This window comes from Oryctolagus cuniculus, chromosome 2, assembly GCF_051225735.1.
Source record: "Oryctolagus cuniculus isolate XC-2025 breed Fujian yellow rabbit chromosome 2, ASM5122573v1, whole genome shotgun sequence".
NCBI lineage: Eukaryota > Metazoa > Chordata > Mammalia > Lagomorpha > Leporidae > Oryctolagus > Oryctolagus cuniculus.
Genome location: NC_142868.1, coordinates 205,013,621 through 205,036,413, shown reverse-complemented (window position 1 = coordinate 205,036,413; position 22,793 = coordinate 205,013,621). Strand labels below are relative to the sequence as shown.

The 22,793-nt window shown below is 49.8% G+C and overlaps 1 protein-coding gene across 2 annotated transcripts; it reads right to left on the bottom strand.

Annotated features, from left to right (window-relative positions):
* Nucleotides 1-12,960: 12,960 nt before the first annotated feature.
* FAM110C (family with sequence similarity 110 member C) lies at nt 12,961-22,574 on the bottom strand. Of its 2 annotated transcripts, XM_089327891.1 has the most exons (3): nt 21,916-22,574; nt 20,575-20,905; nt 12,961-15,742 (listed from the first exon to the last, which is right to left on the bottom strand). In XM_089327891.1, exons 1-2 carry the CDS (start codon nt 22,425-22,427, stop codon nt 20,599-20,601), a joined length of 819 nt encoding a protein of 272 aa, XP_089184017.1. In that variant the 5' UTR covers nt 22,428-22,574; the 3' UTR covers nt 12,961-15,742; nt 20,575-20,598. The 2 variants fall into 2 exon arrangements, with proteins under 2 accessions (XP_089184017.1, XP_008249602.1); XM_008251380.5 differs by lacking the exon at nt 21,916-22,574 and having other exon boundaries at nt 20,575-21,793.
* Between the last annotated feature and the right edge of the window lie 219 nt (nt 22,575-22,793).

Below are 22,793 nucleotides of genomic sequence, written 5' to 3'. Positions count from 1 at the left end.
TCCTAGAATATGGTAGGGATGAATGACCAGCTCTTGCCTCACACAGTGAGGCTGGAGGGCACCTTGAGTCCTAGAGACAGCTGTGTCCTTCTGGGTAATCAGCCATTCCGATTTGTTGGGATAATTCTGGGAAAGCCAGAGCAGGCGGCTTGCCCTGGAGCGTAACTGTCCACCTGCAGGATTCAGCTCAACCAGAATGTCTGTCAAGTCTCTACTCTCAGTGCTGCACTTGTATGTGTGTGTACCTTGGTGTTTCCAGCCCCACGCAATTTGAATAAAGACTACATTATCTCTGCCCCACTTAGTATCATAGCAAAGACACTCAAAAGAAGTGTTGAGTTCTTGAAACTTCAGTACAGGCCCTGTTGGCACACAGCCAGTGTCTCCAAGGAAGTGAGAGGCACCAACTCCAGAATTTCAGCTGGATATTAGTAGGTTAGAGCATAATGGGGCCACCTGAGCTCCCTTTACTTCCTGAGGAACAACTTTCACATGTCCTCCCAGAGGCAATGAAGAGTCCTTAGAGGACCACTGCCAATTGCACTGCAGTGCTTGATTATTGTACCTGCCACCCATTCATTACTGGGATCCAGTGGGCCTGTTACCACCCACTGAAAAAGGATGATATGCAACAGCCTGAGTGTCACTCTCCTGATTACACGTAAGTTCTTTCTGACGCTAATTGAGCACGGGAAACCTGGAGGCACATCCCTGGCCCTGGGAGTGGGAGTGCTGAGGGCATGGGTAGGGAACCTTGAGTGGCTGCAGGATGCAGCTTGTCCTCAGGACCTCCGCCTCACTCAGCGATGGTGCCAGGGCTCTCAGGACCTCCGCCTCACTCAGCGATGGTGCCAGGGCTCTCAGGACCTCCGCCTCACTCAGCGATGGTACCAGGGCTCTCAGGACCTCCGCCTCACTCAGCGATGGTACTCAGCGATGGTACCAGGGCTCTCAGGACCTCCGCCTCACTCAGCGATGGTACCAGGGCTCTCAGGACCTCCGCCTCACTCAGCGATGGTACCAGGGCTCTCAGGACCTCCGCCTCACCCAGCGATGGTACAGGGCTCTCACGACCTCTGCCTCACTCAGCGATGGTGCCAGGGCTCTCAGGACCTCCGCCTCACCCAGCGATGGTGCCAGGGCTCTCAGGACCTCCGCCTCACTCAGCGATGGTACCAGGGCTCTCAGGACCTCCGCCTCACTCAGCGATGGTACTCAGCGATGGTACCAGGGCTCTCAGGACCTCCGCCTCACTCAGCGATGGTACCAGGGCTCTCAGGACCTCCTCCTCACCCAGCGATGGTGCCAGGGCTCTCAGGACCTCCGCCTCACCCAGCGATGGTACCAGGGCTCTCACGACCTCTGCCTCACCCAGCGATGGTACCAGGGCTCTCACGACCTCTGCCTCACTCAGCGATGGTACCAGGGCTCTCACGACCTCTGCCTCACTCAGCGATGGTACCAGGGCTCTCAGGACCTCTGCCTCACTCAGCGATGGTACCAGGGCTCTCACAACCTCCGCCTCACTCAGCGATGGTACAGGGCTCTCACGACCTCTGCCTCACTCAGCAATGGTACCAAGGCTCTCAGGACCTCCGCCTCACTCAGCGATGGTACAGGGCTCTCAGGACCTCCCACGGAGGGAACAGTTCCGAGTGCAGATCCACCAGAAATGAAGCTGAGATTGCAGACATCTGCACTCCCAGCATTGTTCACCATGTCCGTGATGGATATGTGGGTGAAGAAAATGTGGCATATGGAACACCGTTCAATCTTACTGAACACACTGCAAGAAGCCAGCAGGTCAGGTAGGCACGGGCCACTGCTGCAACGTGAACTGTGGTCTGAGGGTCGCCCTGTAGCAGCAGTTCCTTCCGAGTTAAGGTGACTGCTGCCAGTGCTTGCAGGGGAGCTGTGGGCTGGACAGCCAGAGGCTGTCCATTGCAATATGGACTGCAATGCAAGAAACGTACTTGTAACTGCAATGTTTTCTCCATTAGGGTGAATTTTCTATGGTCCAACAGTTTTCCCAGATAGGACACTTTCACCTCTGTGGAGCTGGGCAGCTGATATCGCCTTTAGCTTAGAGACCCAACCAAATTACCCGGGCCACCCTCCATGTCCCCCCAGTGCATCAACAAAGGCAAATCTTCAGCATCTGGGCAAAGGTCTCATCTTCTGTAATTATTTTGTGTTGGGCAGGAGCATTGCATTGACCCTGCCTAAGAGAAAGTGCCAGGGGCTTGAGGTGTCCCAGAGCCCTGGCTGCAGAGACCCCGCCAGTGGTGCAGCCTCAGGGAAGTGTGCCCGTGCTGTGCAGAGGACTGCAGGTGGCCACTGTGAGCCCCTGAAGCCAGGGTCCCATGCTGCCCAGCCAAGGGGACCTGAGGTTCTGCTAAGGAGATGGAAAACCCTGGCACTAGCAGCCTCTGGGCTCTATTTCAAGATAAAAAGTTAATTCTTTTAGGATCCAGCCTTCCCAGACAGAACTAAACAAGGACAGCAGAGAACACAAGGTATTTTCCCAGAAAATCAGAACATAACAAAAAGAGCAGAGCCCATCAGAGATTATTTACAAATCATGACAGAGGGATCAAGCACAGTATTGCCACTTCTGTTACAAGACCGCCCATTCGCCAGGTGTGTACTGGGGCTAGACCAAGGAAAGACAGGCACTTCTCTTTTGGGTCCCAATTAAAGCGATTGTGCTGTTCTTCTGAGGGCCAGGGAAAACAGTTCCACTTCAGTGGGGGTGTCCTGCTCACCCAAGGGGAACTACTGGCACTTCTTGGCTTAAAAGAAGGCCCAAGGCTTCCTCAAGAAGGATGCTGGGGAGTGAATTCAGGTCCAGAAGCAAAGGAGACCTGTGGAGTGCCAGGTCTCATCCAGGATGGCTCCTGATGAAGCGTCAGCCGACAAAGGAGGGGAAGCAGCAGGCGCTTGACCTTTGGGAAGGACAAAGGGAATCCCCAAAGGCTGAAGACGCTGCAGTGCGGTCGGACACCAAAGCAGCTTCAGGTCTGTGCTGCCTGCCCTTGACTTCCTGGACCTCCTGTTCTGCAAAGGGAGACACTTAACTAAGACTGCGGCCTGGTGAGCGCTGTGTGGGGCAAAGGCCGTACCAATGCGACTTCACCTCTTCTAGCTGATTATCTCTTCAGGGGAACGAACCAGCATGTCTGAGAGCAAGAGACACACGCTGTTCTCTGCACAGAAACTTGTTGCCAAACAAAGAGGAGAACAACCCATAATAACCAGGGGATACTGTCCAAGCACACTGCCCCACTTGTATTGACTTTGTTACCAAGGAGGAGAAATGGCTCCCAAAGATTTTTGTTTTCAGAGAAAGGAAGAGACTGACACCTAGGGTGTGTCCAACGCTGATTATGCTTTCAGATGCTTTATGATTCAGGCCTTGTTCTCAGTGTTTCCAGGCAATAAGGAAGCCTCTCAGCCTTGGGAAACACTGCCTCTGAGCTCCCTCTGCACGAGGCCCAGAGGCCGTCCCGAAGCAGTGCCCCGGTGTGGCTCCCAGATGCCTTCCCGGGACTCATCCAGACCATGGAGCACTGCTCCGGCTCTTCAGAGGTGAGTGGGAAATGATGAAATAGAAGGTGAAAATCAACACACCAGAGAAATATAACAGCAGAAATCAGACACTCCTAGGAGAGTGCATTTGGAATTTCCTGAGTAACTTCCCTAAGACCCCCACTAAGATCCAGGAAACCCAGGCCTTCTACCAACAGCTCTAAGATGACACAGGGTTGGCGCTCCTGGATAGAACAGAACCGACCAGAACTTGAAGGCAGTGGCTTGGTTTCTTTCTTCACTTCTCAGTGCATTTTATACAACTTCTGCTGCTAACACAAGACTGAAGGTGGGGCTATCCACCTTCCAGTAAGCATTTGTGGTGCTGACCACTAGGAGAGAGAGGGGCTCGGAACCGGGGAACAGGGGTCATGAGGGCAGCGGGCAGCACTGTGTTGTGGGCGCTGCCAGGGAGCCACTGCATGAGCGGATGTCATGTGTGCTGGACAATGATTTGCAGACCAGTTCTCTCCGACTGGCATGCTGTTTAACCAACTATGTTAATGCTTAATATTTGGAGTGTAACAAACGCAGGGAAAGTCGCACCATGCCTAGTCTATGTGTGACAGGGTAAATGTACAGTCAGCTATGAAATCTCAAAATCAAAGGAAACATTTGCCTTGCAAATGGGTACAGTGAGTAACCCTGAGTAAGGAAAGGCTTTTCAAACATTGGTGTTCCGACTGGCTGGCAGGGTGATTCCCCTCCATGCCTTCTAGTTTACGTAGTTCTCTTTCCTACACCAAGATTAGGGGTCCAGAATTGTCTGAAAACTAAAGAGGCCCAATTTGCCTCAAGTGGAATGACTAGTTTTACAGAAATGTTTATGGATTACAAAATTGTTGAGCAGAGAAAATACTCAAGGGTTCTTCACTTGAGGTGACTGAAGTCCCCTAGACTTTGCTAGGGGAATCACGATTCTTGGTTTGGATTATTTCCCATGTCAGAAATTCTGGACAAAACCCCCCTGAGATGAAAAGGTTAGGGTTAGGGCTGCTAGTTCAGTGACTCTTCTTTGGGTGTGAAGCCTCACTGTGATCTTCAAGTAGAGGGTTAACCATTTGAGGTTAACCATTAATTAACCATTCAATATGGATTGTGTGTTGTTGGGAGTTTGACATCATAATGGACTCAGCATCTTGCTTATTTCAGGGTATTTTTTTTTTTAAGCCTTGCTATCTCTTTTAGGAAGAATTACAGAACAGTGCCTGCAACTACTATTGTACTATGATTGTACAAACTGAAGGTTGTTGAATTTAAAATGAACCTGAAAACCTGTTTCTTGTGGTAGTACTTACTGCGGAATCTTACATTTATGATAAAATGGGAGTCACTGGATTTTTGTGTGTTTCAGTATAGCTCTTTTTCAACTTAAAAATTCCATTTTTGATGCTCCTTAGGACAGCCTTAAAATATCATCCTGAAATGGAAATAATTGAAATGCCAATCCAAAATTAAATGAAGAGTACTTCTTAAACGCACAACACAGGAGCAGGCGCCATGGCACAGTGGGTTAAGCTGCCACGTGAGATGCCTGCATTCACTCTCAGAGTGTCTGAGTCCTGGCTCCTCTGCTTCAGATCCAGCTTTCTGCTAATGAGCCTGGGAAGCCAGCAGATGATTGCCCAGGTCTTGGGTCTCTGACACTAAAATGGGAGACCTGGATGGAGTTCCTGGCTCTTGGCTTTGGCCTGTCCCAGCCCTGGCTGGTGTGGGCATTTGGGGAGTGAACCAGTGGATAGACACTCTCTCTCCCAGTTTTTGTCTCTTCCTCTCCCTCTTTCACTCTACCTTTCAAGTAAATAAATCACTTGAAAAAAGTGAGTGTGTAGCACATGTGTGTTAAGCTAAAACAAACAGAAAAACCCACCTTCCCTCTGCATTGGACTTGCTGTAAAAGTCATTCACTTGCGTCCTGACCGTCTACAGGATGTGGCATTACAATGATGGATTTTGGGGTAGTGATAACAATGGTGATAATAAGTACTGTCATTAAACTGAAAATTTCAACAAAATCCAAATTTCAGCTACAATTTGGGAGCAGGGGGTATTAAGGTTGAATTCCCAAGAGGGGTGGCAGGAGGCCTGAGGGGAAGGTGTTGCTACAGGAACAATGTCCTTGTAACTTATTGGAGACAGAACAAAGCCTTCTGATAATAAATGAAGAGATATTAGAGTAGGAATGAAGCTTTAACTTAACCATGAAATATTGAATATTATGCAATATTATGTCTGATGATATTTATATTTTGAGACTCCAAATATAAAAATTAGCTTTTGTGAATAAAATAAAAATCAAATATACAGCCTGTATTTTGGGGTTTTGAAGAGTATTAGATAACCTCAGAGGACTAAACAGTTAGATAACCTTGGGAAAGTCAGCCAATTTCTCCTGAGTCTGAAGACAAAAACAATTATAACTACTCTCTCTGTGTCATGATCTAGTGCATTTCAAACGAAACAACAAAATACTCACATGTCAAAGCCTGTGTGATTGTGTTCTGCTAATGCTGGGGATTATCTGATCTTAAAATAATCAGGCGAAGATTTTTGCTTGCACCAAGAGTGAAAAGCTACTTGTACATGTGAATGATTTCACTAAAATGCCAGCAAAAAAAAAAAAAAAAAAAGGCAGTCGAGAGAATAATCATGTAGAGATGGATTGCACATGCACACACATGGCATTGAACATACAGAAGGCTTCATGCAAGGGAACGGGCTTGAAAATGAATCGGGTCTCACACTGGACCAACTAAAGCAATTAGCAGTGAATCTCAGGAGGAGGATATGGGAGTTTTAGGCAGAAAGTTTTAGGAAAACCCAGCAGAAACACCAAGCCTCCATTAGCTCCCAAACAGTTCCCCTGGGAGCACCTAACCACTTAGTGAAGCAAATGGTTTTTTCCCGTTTGTCCACCCACTGAAGCTCAGGTGCATCACAAATGGCTGTAGGATGTTGGACAGGTAACTCAACTTTACTTTTTTGGGGGTGTTAACTTTTATGTGTTTATTTTCATTTTACTTAAGAAGCAGAGAGGAGATGGGAGAGAAAGAGAAAGAGACAGGCAGAGAGATTTTATCTACTAGTTTATTCCCCAAATGTCACAAAAAACAAGCCTGCAATAAGTTGAAGCCAGGAGTCAGGAGTCAGGAACTCAATCCGGGTCTCCCATGTGGGTGGTGGGGACCCAAGATTTGGACCATCACCACTACTTCCCAGGGTGCATATTAATAGGAAGGTGGGTCAGAATTGAAGTAGTGAGAACTTGAACGAGGCACTCGGGTACGGGATGTAGGCATCCCAGGTGGCTGTGCCAAATGTCTATCCTCAACTTGACTCTTGGTTTCCTCCTCTATATAACAGAAATAATGGTAAAACCTGTCCAGATTACCTCAAAGATGTGATCAAATGGGAAACTGAATATACAAGTCTTGTAAATTATAAATTTCTAAATGAGTCATGGTATCATTGCTTTGCCACTGATGTCCTTTAATAGCTTCTAGATAGTTATACAATCAGCAAGTCCCACAATGCTTCTTCAGAACTCCAGAACGTAGCTATGGTGGTGTTGCTCAGAAAAAAAATGCTTGTTTTCTTCTTCATTAGCTATTTTGAAATTCTAACCCTAACCCTAACCCTCATCTGACTAAAGCATGATGGTGAGGGAACACACCACAGCTTCTGCCCCTGCTGAAGGAAGTTTCTCTGTTGAGGAATGATAAAACAGAGTTGATTAGCGGCACCCATTCCAGAACTGCGAAAGCCAGAGGAGATCCAGAAAAGACCATGGGGATTGATTTTGGGTGTCACCTTGATTGAGGGATTCCCAGGTGGCTGATAACGTGGTATTTATTCTCAATTATTTCATTAGCTATTCTCAATGCTTCAGTAGGCATGGTGTCCATCTCCCTTCTGCTGAAAGGAAACCCAAGAGGTCTGGCCTTTGATTGGAGTGACCCCACTGCCCCAGGTGTGTCTGCAAAGCTGTTTCCACAGGAGATTGGTGTGTGAGTCAGTGGACCAAAAGATCAGGCCTCCATGTGGATGGGAGCCCAGACACAACAAAGGGCAGAGGAAAAATAAGTTTTGGTTCTCTTTTCTGGACCCTAAACACACTTCTCCTGCCCGTGGATGTCAGAAATCCAGATTCTCTGGCATTTGGACTCCAAGACTTGTACCAGAGGCCTCCTAAGTACTCAGTCTCAGCTTCTGACTGAGTTGCAGCATCAGCTTCCCTGCTTCTGAGGTCTTTGCCTGGCATGATCCACCCTGCAGGCACTGCGGTTCCCCAGTCTACACAGCCTGCCATTGCACATCTTAGCCAGTTTCCCACAACTTCCCAAATCAGCCTCTTTCTCTCTCTTGAGACCCATGCATGGCTTTTTCTTAATGTGCATCTTCTATGAACTTTTTGAAAGCCCCTCAATATGCATGAATTTCATTTTTTTTGCACAAATATAAACTTTTCTTTTAAATCTATATTCTATGAACTTTGTGAAGCATCCTTGTATATCCTATTCATTGTCTCTGGAGAACCCTAAAATACATAACATGAAAATATAGACTGCTTCATGTATATTCTAGATAAATAAATGGATGATAGAAACACATAGAATCATTACAGTGCTAATATGATTAGAACAATAACAGCTACCACTGATTGGGGGCTTCTTCTGTGCTTTTGACTATGTTCCCCATCCTCAGTCTTCATAACCACCTTTTAAGAGATGAACAAGAAGGTCAAGCTGCCCTTAAGCACACTGGCTCTGGTCCACTGTGTTGCTTCTGTGACCTTAGAGCACCTGGCTCCATGGGCCTCTGCCCCGGCCCGGGTCTCCTCTGCCTAAGCCCTGGGCCTTTGCCTCGGCCCTGGCCTCCTCTGCTACCGTGCACATCGCCTGTGCTTGGCATATGGACACTGACTGCTGACACTCCTTTCAGGGTTTAGGGTTCATTTCTGTTGCAAATACATATTGTTAAGAGCTGTTCTTCATTGAAGAAGACTTGCAGCTCTCCGACAGTTTCTGACATCATGAGCTGGGGCAGCTGGCAGGGCTGACTACATATGCATGTCCTGTGGTCAGGGCTAGCATGAGAGGAAGCCATTAGGCTGTGTTCAATGATGCCAGCACAGTGGAGGCAAGGATGCCCTGTGACCGTCAAGGTAGAATTTTCTCTCGACCCCGAACCAACAGGAAAAGGTCACCTTCCTTCCCGCCTCTGCCTGCACGGGGGCAGTGTTGATGGTTGGCCCAGTTTCTCTTCTCACCTCTACAACAGTAATATTTGTGTAGCCAGAACACATGCAAGAGTCTGCACATAGGATTTGCAATGTGTACCCCTTGTCTTTTATTTTTGCTGAAAAATATTCTTTTATACTTAAAGCTGTGACAAACTTCCTAGTACTTCAAAGTGAATTTAAGTCAGTTCTTGTTCTTTTTCAATTACCTAAAGTCAAGAGTTTTCACCACTGAAGCTCCCATAGTTCTGCAGAGCTTTCTGAAATGGTCTAGAAGCTTCCAGGCTTTTCACAGCCTCAGGGCTCCAGGATATACCTCGGGCAGGGGATTTGAGGAAGTCTCAGGGGAAGACGGGTGCTGCAGGTGGGACGTCACCCAGGTCAGCAGTCTGCCTTGGAGCGGCTCCCGTCAGCATGGTCCTGAGCTCTTCTAGCATCGCTTGTTTGCTTTCCCTCAGATGTTGCCTTTATTTTTATTCTTATTTTTAAATTTTTAAAAGGATTTATTTTTATTTTTTATTTAAGATTTTTTAATTTATTTACTTGAGAGGTAGAGTTACAGAGAGTGAGAGGGAGAGATAGAGAGAGAAGTCTTTTCCCCAAATGGCTGCAACGGCCTGAGCTGTGCCAATCCAAAGACAGAAGCCAGACCTTCTTCTGGGTCTCCCACACAGATGCAGGGGCCCAGGCATGTGGGCCATCCTCCACTGCTTTCCCAGGCCATAGCAGAGAGCTGGATCAGCAGAGGAGGAGCCGGGACTCAAACTGGTGCCCATATAGACCATCTTCTGCCAATTTCCCCATGCCATCAGCAGGGAGCTGCATTGGAAGTGGAGTGGCCAGGACACAAATCAGCGCCCATATGGGATGCTGGCGTCACAGGCAGCAGCTGCATGTGCTTTGCCACAACACTGGTTCTATCAATTGTTTTTAAAGATTTATTTATTCACTTGAAAGTCAGAGTTACACAGAGAGAAGGAGAGGCAGAGAGAGAGAGAGAGAGGTCTTCCATCCGCTGGTTCACTCCCCAGTTGGCCACAATGGCTGGAGCTGCACCAATCCAAAGCCAGGAGCCAGGATCTTCTTCTGGGTATCCGAGCTGGATTGGAAGTGGAGTAGCTGAGTCTCGAACCTGTGCCCATATGGGATGCTGACACTGCAGGCAGCAGCTTTACCTGCTACATCATAGCGCTGGCCCCTTTATTCCTATTTTTAAATCACATATTATCTTACTTAAAATTACCAACACAAACTGAACCATGTGAGCCTTGCCTGTAGTGTGAAAGTTTGCTGCTGCCTTGAAGCTTCTCTGTGCCTGAGAGGTTGGGACAATGGTGCCACCTGTGTTGCTCAGCTGGCATGATGTGGGCCCTTCAGGAATTCTCTGAGTAGCCTCTTGTCATCAGAATCCAGCTCAGATTTGGGTTCTGATCTGCTCAATCAGTATATGCCCTTGGGGAGTTACGAAATCCTCTGGAACATTCTGGTTGGCATTTAATTTATTGTATGAACTTGTCCAGCACATGGTGGAGCAGACTTTGGAGCCTGGCAGATTTGGGTTCAAACTCTTGACTCTTCTACCTCAATGGTTCTTTGATCCAGGCAAGACACCACACCTACACCTCAGCTCCTGCAGGTGGTTCTGGGGCTACCCGGAAAACTGATGGGAAGCACTGCTACGGAAGACGCTGGCAAGTGCTGGCTTTCCCAGTGCTGGCTGTCACCTTCTGCCATTCCCACGGGGTGGGGGTGGGGGTAGGGGAGCAAGCCTCTTCTGGCTCCCGAGCCGGAGCCTTCCAGGCCTGAAGTTTGGCTCCTTCTGTTTCCTTCATGTCAGAGAAACTTCTTAATAGCTCTGCTTAACACCAACCACATGGTCTTCCCCACTAACATGCACTAAGCTGCCCTAATTTAGGGCAAGAGTAGTAACAGCAAACCAAGCTTAAAATTTGCATGTGCTCACCATGGTCTTGGCACGAGTTTACTCAAAAACAACTGAAGTGTCGTCAACATTGGGCCATCCAGACATTGGTGAAATAAGGCTCCCTCTCAGGCCTTCACTGAAGGCTTTCCTAGGATTCAGTGCTAGAACTGGAACATCCCAAACAGGGACAGCTGGTGAGTACTAACGGCCCCTCCTGAAGGCAAGGCTTCTAGGGGTGAGAGCTGGGCGGCGGAGGGGTCTGCCTTCCAGGCCGGGGCACACCTGGCAGCTCTGTGAGCCCGGGCCTTGAGTTCCTCCTCTGCCATGAGAGGACTGAATTCTGTGATTTGTGACATCTGTCATCCCAGCTGAACAAGCCCTTTGGCCTCTCTACATGCTATTTGGCACTCCTTGGGAAATTTGGGGTCACTTCAGATGGACCCCCTTTCTGAGCTGTGGGTGCTCCAGTTTTGATTTGAGAACAGGTGCTCCTAACATCACCCTACCTCACCTGACCTGGGCCCACTGGGTGCCTCCTAGGGTGTGTCTGAGAGCAGCTCCCAGAGGTCTCGCAGTGAACCAGAATTCTCCTAAATCTGAAAAGTGGATTCTTTCCCACCTCCAAAGGAAGAGCAGGGACTTACCTACAGCCTCCTGATGAGGATGCAAGAAAAGTCCTGAGGTCTCATTTGTGGAGGGTCTCAGCGCTCTGCAGTGAAGGGCCTCCAGAGTGGAAAAAAAGTGCCATTTGCAATCCCCGGGTTCCCTTTTCCTGTTGTTTCTTTTCTGTATGGTTTGGACTTTGGGTTCAATTTATGGTTTAGACAGATTGGCCCTCAAGTCTAGAACATGAGCCAAAAGGGTTCCAAGTCCAGGCTCACAGAGCCACCCACCACTTCCTTACTTAGCTGGCCTCTCCTTTCACCTGTGTCTACCACCATCAGTCAGTCCTCCAACTATCACCCACCTAGCCACTCCTCTCTGTCTCTCCCCACCCCGTCTCCTTACTTAGTATCTTCCTTTTCCCTAGAATGGAAGCCCAATCATGGCAGGGAGCTTGGTGAACACCCAGGATCCAGTACGGTATTGGGCTCAATGTACAGAGTGAATTCTACCTGCTGTCATCAGTGACAGCCTTGACTGAAGTCACTCCTGCTAAGAAGCATAATGGTTTTGACCCCACAAGGCAGACAGCATGGGTTCGGGTTTACTCAGTTCTGTAACCTCCTGTTCTGACACTTGTAATGAAGAGCATTTCTCAACCTCAAACTGAGTACCCCACAGGGTGCACTGAAGTCAGGATGCAACTCTGCCCGTGACTCTCTGGTCCCGTGGCTCCGATTCTCACTTTCGAAGGAAATCAATATTCAATTTCAACCTACAGGTGAACAGTCACTAGTAGTTTAGTTCATATCCCCTTCAAGAGCATGCCAATCGTCAAGGCAAGAACATAAAGTCAACCAGGATTCCAGAACCTGAGGCACTGCAGCAGACGACGAAGGCGTTTTTGAGCAAGAGCACATTGTCTACATTTTTATGTTTTCTCCCCATCAACTGGTCCTGCAACATCTGAGACCAGTTAGGAGATCCTGGTTGAGAAGCTCAGCTTTCTTCTCATTCAATGTATCCAAGCTGAACACTTGAATGTTAGGTAAACCTATTTAATCCATCAATGGTCATGCAAAGTTTAAACAGTGAACCACTGTGTAACATCTCACTGCTCCTGTTCTATTGATTCTTCCAAAATGGTAAACAAAGGGGAGACCTCCAGTTTACCCAAAGAAGGAAAGTGCAGCAGCTGCTGACCCCTGCCATGGAAGCTGCACCACACGCTGTCTGGACTATTTCTGTACAATCGTGTTGTCAAGGAAATACAGAAGCAGGGGTTCATTCTCCTCTAGAAGCCTGTCTGCGGGTGCTCTGGATGTTCAGGCATTAAGCCACTGCAGCACTGACAGCGAGGCCAGCCTGGCTTGATCAGTCAGCAAAAGACGAGGCTCCCTCCCTGCCTCACCACCACCCGGTCCACAACCGCACATGGGGTGCTGAGCAGACACAGGGAAAAACCTGAGGTACACAGAGTTTGCCTGCAGTCAATGAGTTAATAGGAAAAACTACAAACATGTCTCATTTTGGTCTCTGTGCCTTTTCCAATAACAATATGAATGAAACATGAAAAAATACTTTTAAGCAAAAGACTGAGGAAACATTAGAGAATAACAAAGGGTTAAATATTGGAAACTACTACATTCCATCTCCAGCAGTTGGCTACTTCAGGCTGCTGGCCTTGGTCCAGACTTGGAAAACTGTTTCTGCTGATGATCTGACAAGGTCATATTTAGAAGCAAGGAGAAGACAAGGGATGGAAGTCAGTATACTTAGCAAACTCTTGCTTCACAATTTTTTCTCATTGTTTAAAGTCACAAATCAATATTCACAAATGATAAAAATATGTTTCTTTAACACAGAACATATTATATGACACTCCAGTTACAAGTAGTATGTAGAAAACACTGTTTAGAAACTGCCATTACAACTATCTGGGCCTGATGTTTTATGGCATCACCAACTACAGCAGTGAACTTTGAGCCTATGGAAGAAGGGCAAAGTTTAATAAAGCTTCCATTTTACTCCACTGCCAATGGTCAGCAGTTTAGAAACCATATATATACATAGAAATACGTGTACACACACATACACACAATTACACACACATGAAACAAGGACACTTTCCAGTACATGAATGCCTTTCAGCAAAGCTGGGCTAACCTGTATCCACACCTTAGTGAAGAAGACTACTGTCAAGTTATTTCCCTTCCTTTGTCAATCTTTCTTTCCATTGTGTTTAATCACATTATTTTATATGCTACTCTTTCATGAACAATACAAGTATTTTGCAGCACTAACTCTTGCTTACCCTTGTGGACCGAGCTGCAGAGTTTGTTTTGTCTCAGTCACTCAGAAAACCATGTAATTCAGACCCAGGGAAGAACTGTGACTGATAACCAGGCCCTGCGGATCTGCAGCCACAGTAAGAGTTGGGACAGAAGGAAAGGACGAGCAAGTCGCTGCTTCTGGGGTCTGGCGCCACTGTCCCGTTCTCCGTGTCCCATCTCGGACACTTACTCCCAGAACTCACTGCAACTGAACTCTCCTGTGCCACCACTGAAAACACAAATGCTTCTGGAAGATCTGCTGGGTTTAATATGGAAACTAAGGTGTTTTCATCTATTCTGGAAGAGCTGAGTCAGCACCATCCTGATCTTAGGCAGCAAGTCCTCCTGTTCAAAAAGTGGAAAGCATTTACATATAAAATAATGGGAGTCCTGAAAATATGGGAATAAAGATTTTTCAAAAAACTTCTCACATCTTTGACATCATCTTTTTAAGGTACATACAATACAGAGGACAGCAAATAGCAGCATTCTTATGCAGTAACTGAGGAAAACTTCTTAGAGCAGGGAATTTGCTGCCTTGATATGGACTGAAAGAGGTGCACGTGTCAGCCAGCAGGCCTTCCGAGAACATGTGTCTGAGACTGATCTGGGAACAAGTCATGACTACTGGATCTACAGAATGCAAACACTCCAAGACATGCAGAAAGATACCAAGGGGAAAATGACTTAAAATCATACCAGTAAAAGTTAAAACTATATGACATAAAGGAAAACTCTATGAAGACTAGCGACTGTGTAAAAATAAATACTTTTAACTCAGAATCTATTCTCACAGTGAAATAGCTACAAAAATAGAACATGAAACAAATACATGAATATATCAAAAGGGAACGGTTTTTAAAACAATTTAGCATTGAGAAATCCATATCCTCCATATTCTTGCAATAATTTTGTTCCTGAAGCAGCTCACTTTGACAAACCACAGCAGGCTTTGGAAGAGCTGACTCGGTGACAACTTCCTTTGGGTTGTCACTGACACAAACTCTTTCTCAGGAGTCTCTCGACCTGAAATCTACCCTGGGTGTCAGGTACAAGACCCTAACCAGGACACAGGGGCGCCCTTCGGACATTCTGTCCCAGAGGCCTCCTGCCAAGAGGGAGCGGTGCCAAACAGGGCTGCAGAGGCCTGAAGAGACCATGGTGCAGAGAGGAGCTTCTGTCCCCAGAGCCACACGCTCTGCACAAACCAAGGTCCCTCCGTTTTCTGGAAGTTGGAAACCAGAGGTCTGTGGCGCACATTCCAAAGGCACTGTCAAGGTAGAGTGGCTGCTACTGATCAGACAGAGCAAGTCCAGGATTCCTCTGGTACCATTCAGGAAACTGTTTTCTTCAGGAGTTCCTCAACTCTAGCTTACCGCTCAAAGTGTACTTCCGCAAGCCTGCAGCCCTGTGGCAAGTGCCATTAGCAGGATGAGATCCTAGCCCTCAGTGATTTTAATAGTGATTTAAGCTCATAAAATATGAGATACTTAGTTACAGAATTTGGGAACTAACTAGTCTACAGTGCAGCCGTCCTCTGGAGGTTGGGCCTGCATATGGTGTGTCTCAGTGTGTGTTTACTCTTTGTAGCAATGGTATTTAGGTGGAATATACCTTCTCGTGATTACAGAGACTGGACTTAAATGGTTTCAATCAGTCCTGGATGGCAAAAGGAGTAAATACCCTGGCATTCATGCTGGTTTTTATACTTTTAGACTTCGTTAAAAAAATAATAAAGTGAGATATTGTTAAAATGCATCACAGTATTTTGTCAAAAAGCCCTGAAAATATCTCTAAGAGCGTTCCCTTTTCCGGCTGCATGGGGAAGCATGGCAGGTCCCTCCAAAACAAAGTGCGCCTCGCTCCACGCTTCAGCTGTCAAAGACCAAAGCTTGGCTGGTTTTCAAGGTCTGTGCTCCCATCTTTGTGGTACTTCAAGCCTGTAATCACTTAATAGTGGTCAGTGGGAGGCTTCATTTCCAGGAAGACAGCAATCCTGTGGACACTGGACACACGGCCCATGACTTCAAGTTTTCTTCTGGGACAGTCTGCTTGCTGAAGAGCAAGAAGAAAACAGTGGATCAACCCAGCGTAAACAGAAGTTATGGAACCAAGCAGTATACCACAAAATCTGGCCCCTGGAATCTTGAGTACATTTTCTGCATTTTAAAACTGCTCCACTTTACATTTTAAATTTTAAAAGCAAGTCAGTAGCTTCATTAAAGTCAGATATCATCTGGTTTTCTCTAGCATGAAAAGGCCCATCTTCCTGCAGTCTTTCTAAAATTCTCCTTTGCTTCCAATAACTCACGGGGAAGTAAGCTTCTTTAGATGCTGGCAAGGCCAGTGCTACTACCACAGAGCTACTACCACAGGAAACAAGGCAGGCAATCTAAATACCTGAAGTCAAACATTCTACCCTCTTCTAGCACTGCTCTCTCCAAAAGGCCAGATGCTGGCCAGCAGATGGGAAAGGTGGTGTGGGGTCCCCTGCAACTTGTTTACTAAAATGTGCTCCCAGCTGGTAACTCAGGGTTCCCAGAACAGTCACAGAAGACAAGGGGAGAGTCTGGTGTCCCCAGTCCATTTGTGCTGGGCACCCACAGCATCTTTGCAGTTCAGTCCTACAAGCTTTCATTGGGCTTCTACAGGTACCCCCTTTTATTTATTATTTTTATTTGAGAAGTAGAGCTACAGACAGACAGAGGGAGAGACATAGAGAAAGGTCTTCCATCCACTGGCTCACTTCCCAAATGGCTGCAACAGCTGGGGCTGGGCCAATCCAAAGCCAGGAGCCAGGAACTTCTTCCAGGTCCCCGACGTGGGTGCAGGGGCCCAAGCACTTATGCCATTTTCCACTGCTTAAAGCACCTGGGCCATTTTCCACTGCTTTTCCCGCCCATAACAGACAGCTGGATCAAGTGGAGCAGCCAGGACATGAACCGGTGCCCAGAGGAGATGCTGATACCCAAAGTGGAGGCTCAGCCTACCATGCCAGAGTGCCAGCCTCTCCTGTTATTTTTTTTTAATCAAAGAACTGTGAAGATCAAAGAAATGTCAAATATCTGAATATTTTTGCCTCAAAATTTAAAAATGTTTATTTCTAATTATCATAAAGGACAAGTGACCATTCTTTTAGATCAGTATTAAAATTAACAACTTATATATTCTATGCAAATGACAGAAAACCAGGAAGACCTACATTTTGGCAGTCCTCAAATTGATGAATTTCATGAAGGACAGAAGTGGACTGAAAACCAGCAGACAGAAGAGCAGTTCTTGTGGATCATACTCTGAGAAACATAAACCCAAACCACCCATGGGTAACCAGTGCCTACTCTTGGGAGTCCAGGGGCTTGGGGTGAGTTCTGTGCCTCATTCTTCCATTCTGTCTTCTCAGGTTTGAGAAGCAAACATTTCTACTCCATGGGGTAAGAAACTCATGAACTTGCTGCTTCGTTCTGAATGGGATATTTTAATTATATTTATAAATCTCTATCAAGGGGACAAGAAGCTTCATATAACATATATTTGTGTTCTCTTTTACCTAGCCTACCTTTGTCCATCTTAAATTTTCTAAAATTTTGCTGAAATTCTAAAGTGGATCCTTAAGAGTTTCAACACAAATGTCCTGGTAAGCCAGAGACAAAGCAGAGCTTGAATCCTTGCTTCTGCATCTTAGAAGTTACCAAAGAGGTTGCAGAACAAGGGACTCCAGTGAGAAATGCTGGGGGCCCTCACTGCCAGGCCACTTGCAGGGAAGGGCTGGTGGCCTCGGGCCCTAAGCCCAGGAAACAGCAGTCTCTGGGGGTGATCAGTTGTGATGGGGGCTGTAGAAAGGAGCAGACCCAGCCCAGCAAGCTGGAGAACCCCCAGGAAGCTCACTTCCTCCTTACAAGCCCCTAGCAGTGGGCACTGGAAGCCTGCATTGCAGGTTCCAAGAGTGCACCTGCTGGGGTATGTTTTGGGTCCAAGAGAGCACGGTGGTAAAGCAAACCATGTGCTGGTGACTGCCAACCCCAAGCAGAAGCCAGGACAATGTGAAACAGCTCAGAGGCAGCTGACACTCTCCCCACTTGGGACCAGCAGGCAAAAGGTGAAGGCAAGAAACAGGACGAGGAACAGAAGCCAGCAGCCTCTGTTCTGCAGTGGCACCCTCCGACCCCAAACCTGCTCTCACGTTCCCTGTTCCCTTCTGTTTCAAAAGTTCTCACAGACTAACAAACTCCAGACATTTTTCATAGGTTTGAGCCTAAAATAGCATTGGAAAGGTTACATCACAGGTAGAACCCTAAACTCTTCCAGGTCACCACTCTGGCCCTGGAGTACTGTAGACTGGAGTGGGTCTGGAGTGGGGGGTGGGGTGGTGGTGCTGTTTTTCTTTTTACGTTGCCAGGTTTTATTTCACTTTGCAGTATTGCTACCTCACCACTAGTCACATCACCAATGTACATGCACTCTGACTACCTGGCGGGGACTTATGCACAAGTTTCCAGCTTCAACAGTCTGACAGACACAGAACGCAGATACACAGAATATAAAACACGAAATGTAGGAGTCAGAAACCATCTCCAATTTCTCTTCCTCTTACAACAAAGCCTGGCCGGCGCCGCGGCTCACTAGGCTAATCCTCCGCCTAGCGGCGCCGGCATACCGGGTTCTAGTCCCGGTCAGGGCGCCGGATTCTGTCCCGGTTGCCCCTCTTCCAGGCCAGCTCTCTGCTGTGGCCCGGGAGTGCAGTGGAGGATGGCCCAAGTGCTTGGGTCCTGCACCCCATGGGAGACCAGGATAAACACCTGGCTCCTGCCTTCGGATCAGCGCGGTGCGCCGGCCGCGGCGGCCATTGGAGGGTGAACCAATGGCAAAGGAAGACCTTTCTCTCTGTCTCTCTCCTCTCTCTCTCTCTCACTGTCCACTCTGCCTGTTAAAAAAAAAAAAAAAAAAAAGCCTGGCCTAAGGCCCAAGAGTCATTGGCTACTCAAGAGAGGCCCAGATTCTGGCTTGAGGCGCTCTCTACCAACCCCCATCCTCCAGGGACCATGCTGCTCTCCAGAGCTCTCCCCCCCACCACAGGGGCTCCATGAATATGCCTTTATCAGCAATCTCAGATCCAAGAGACAACCCATAAGAAATACAAATTAGAGCCGGCGCCGTGGCTCAATAGGCTAATCCTCCACCTTGCGGCGCCGGCACACCGGGTTCTAGTCCCGGTTGGGGCGCCGGATTCTGTCCCGGTTGCCCCTCTTCCAGGCCAGCTCTCTGCTATGGCCAGGGAGTGCAGTGGAGGATGGCCCAGGTGCTTGGGCCCTGCACCCCATGGGAGACCAGGAAAAACACCTGGCTCCTGGCTCCTGCCAGGATCAGCGCGGTGCGCCGGCTGCAGCGGCGGCCATTGGAGGGTGAACCAGCGGCAAAGGAAGACCTTTCTCTCTCTGTCTCTCTCTCTCACTGTCCACTCTGCCTGTCAAAAAAAAAAAAAAAAATTAAAAAAAAAAAAAGAAATACAAATTAATGTTGTTTCTCTAAAATTTTGACTACTTATTTATATTTTTTGGGGACTCAGGCTAGTGGAAAATGCAAATCTTTGATAAAGTATCAGGGAGAAATTGAGTCCCAAGCTTCCTGAGTTTAAGAAAAACAATGCATTCACCGCTCATTACCTTTCACTTCTGTGCCAAGGCCATGGCCACTCAGAGAAGTTACTGGGGCTTTTCCGTCCTCAGACACAGGTGAGAGTACACAACATCCCCTGTGGCAGTCTCACCACAGTCCCACAGCTGATGCTATGCCTGATTCCACAGTCCCACGGGCTGATACTATGCCTGATTCGCTTATCTCTGCAGGCTAAATAACTTCATGTCACCTGTTTTAAAACATTTGTAGCAAGCTGTCACTTAAGGGTAGGAGAAGATTACACGTTGTGATGTTTAAGTTTTGTTTCCACAGAGAACCCTGGCCAGGTGCTTCAGTGCCTCCTGAAGTGCTCCTCCCACAGGGAGGTTTGAGCCACAGAGGGTAAACTGGACAGAGGAGGAACAGGGCCAGGGCCACACAGCACAGCTCACAACAGCGGACAGGTATTTTATGAAGAACCAGGGAGAGGCCAAAGCCTGCAAATATAGAGAAAAAATCAGGAGGCAGATATGCCAGCTATCCTGGTTTGATCACTGAATTATGACACTGCACCCCATCAATATGTACAATTGTTGTGGTCAACTAAAAACAAACATTAAAGTAAAAAAAGCCACATCAAGCAAGAGCTTGAGTCGGTTCTGTGCGACTGGTTGTCCAGAGGAAAGAGGCTTCCTTTCTGTATTGTCATCAGAGAAACTACACAATCCTAGCTCTCCCAGTTAACAAACTGGAACTCTCAAGACAGCTTAAATAAAATGTGGAATGAAAATCTTCTCTTGTTAAACGAATTTCAAATGCTGGCAAGCAGGTGCAGACTCCATGGAGAGGCAGGCATCTCCCTTTGTGCTGCACAGGGGCTGCCGGCCTGGATCCGTGGGCGGATGCCACTCGCCGAGCAAACCACAGGGTGATCGTGGTCACAGGACCCTGGGATGCAGGAAACAGCAAAACGGGGATCATAGCTGCTTGCTGACAGCGCTTTGTAACTCCGATTTCTGCTATTTTCTCTTCTAAAAATTTTTTATTAATTTTTAAACTTTTAAAGATGAACATGTTTCATGTATTTCATGTAAGTTAAGAACACAGGGAAGCTTCCCACCCACCCCCGCATCCAGGCCAACCTTTCCGGGAAGGCACAGGCGCACACCAAAGGCTGAGGCGCAGGGCCAGGTCTGCAGCGGAACCCAGACGCACAGCGCTTCTGCTCCCACCGCCCTCCTACGACCCGGCCACCAGGCCAAGCCCTTTCCTACCTGGCACGCTCCCGGTGCAGGCGGTCACGCCGGCCCCTGCAGCCTCTGGCTGGGGGTCTCCCTGGCCTTGCGGCAGGTGTACAGCCACTTGATGATGCGCGCGTTCCTCTCGATGATCGACGTGGTGCTGGGCACCTGCTCCATGAGCTCCTCCTGCAGCCCGTCGTCGTCACCGCTGTGCCGCGAGAAGCCGCTGTCGGAGGTGGCGACGCTCACACTGCGCACTTTGAGGGCGACGCGGTCCGAGCCCGCGGAGAAGTTCTCCCTGCCGAGGGCCTCCACCACCTCGGCGTCCAGGCCGCAGTACCGGAAGAAGGCGTCGCACTCGGCCCTGGCCGGCGAGTAGAGGGAGCTGAGGTCCGACTGCGAGCGCTGCAGCCCCCGGCGCCGCGCCAGCCGCAGCTCCAGGCCCGGGGGCGCATCCGCGACCCGGGTGGGCACCGCCGAGGGCGCGCCGGGGGCCGGGGGCGCGGGAGCAGCCCCCGCGGCGGATTTGGGGGTAGCAATGGCCTCCCTGCCGGCAGCTTGGCCTTCCTCGCCCGCGCCCAGCGTGTCCGCTGGCGCCTGCACCCTGTCCTTGCCCGGCCCAGGGAAAAGCTTCTTCACCAGGCCGCCCCTGGAGCCGTCGGCGCCCGGCCCTCGCACGAACTCGCACTTCTGCCGGTAGATGACCAGCGAATCCGGCCGCAGCGGTTTCCGCGCGATCGCCCTGCGCACCACTGGGGCCTGGGCGCGGACCGGGGCCGCGGGGGCGCTGTCCTGCGCAGCTGCCGCGTCGGTGCCGCTGCCCTCGGGAGCCGGAGCTCCGCGCACGTACTTGGCACGGTCGGCCGCCAGCCTCTCCACCGCGCTCCTGCGCGCCGGCCGCGAGGCGCCGGGCTCCCGGGGCAGGAGCCGCTCGGCGCCGGGCTCGTCCGGGGCCGGCAAGGCGCGCATCCTCGCGGGGCTGCGGCGGCCGGGGTAGCAGAGACGCGCTCCGGCCTCGGCGCCCGTCAATCCCGGGCCGACTCCGAAGCCGAGGGGGACGAGGGCGGACGCCCGGGGACGCGGCGGCCAGGTGCCAGCGGGGCGAATTCGCGTCCGCACGGACGGTGAATCACCGGAGGCCCGCCTAGCCGGCTCCTCCCGCCCCTAACCTGCTGCCAGGTCCGCCCCGCCTCACCTCCGGCCCAATGCCCTGCCCCCTCCTCCTGCGGGTACCGCCCCGCACCACCTGCCAGGTGCCCCAGCCCCTAGCCTCTCACCTGGCGCCGCCAACCGCCTCACCACCTGCGACCAGGTTACGCCTCCTCAACTCCTGCGGGGTACCCCCCGACCTTGCTTCGAGTCCCCACTCCTCACCTTGCGCGAGGTCCCGCCCCCGTGCCCCCACCCTGGCGCCCCGTTCCCCTCCCCCGCTGCCGGCGGAGTCGGAGCGCGCTGGGCGGGGCAGCCGGGACGCGGCGCGGGGGCGGGCGGTTCCGGGCGTAGGAGCGGGAGCGGCAGTCCTTGAGGTGGCTGCGGGCGCCGCGGCTCCGGGGCGGGGTGGGCGGGCGCAGTGGGGCGGAGGTTTGTGGCCCTTTAGGTCTTAGTGTGGTCTCGGAGCGATGGCAAAATTTGTTCCTGGAGGCAAGGCCTGACCGCAAAGGGACGTGGTGTGAAAGGAGGCAAACCGCGGCGGAGTTCCGGCGGACAGAGACCCGGGACCAGCAGGATCTGGCCAGGGGCAGGGGCTGCAGACAGCCAGCCAGAGCCAGGGCCAGCGGGGAGCCAGGGGTCACCAGGCCCAGGATTGCTGAGTATTTGCAAAACGTGTTCCCTCCAAAGTTGGGCCACGGACTGAAGACACCGCCAGGCTTGAAGGCCTTGGGCATCCTTGGGCGGCCGGCAAGTGCTGCCCAGGCTGGCTGGGGTTGGTGTCCAGAAACACAAGCGGGCTTCAGACTCCAGCAAGGGGGAATCGCGTGGGCTGGGGGCCTCGTGGGGGCTCAGTCCAGTGAGCGACAGTCACACGGCCAGAAACTGCCCTTGTTCTTCCAGGAACTGGTGTGAGCCTGGGTCCCCAAGGCCACGTTCTCGTGCACGGGTGACTGATGCAGGGTTTCTGTTTTGTCACCTGTGAAATTTCTGCTTTATAGCCTAGAACATTCGTGACTTCGTTGTGAGCACTCAGAAACTGTTAACCTTGGCTGGGCCTCTGGGTGTACACAGAGCCAGAGCTGTTGCTCAAATGGTGAGGT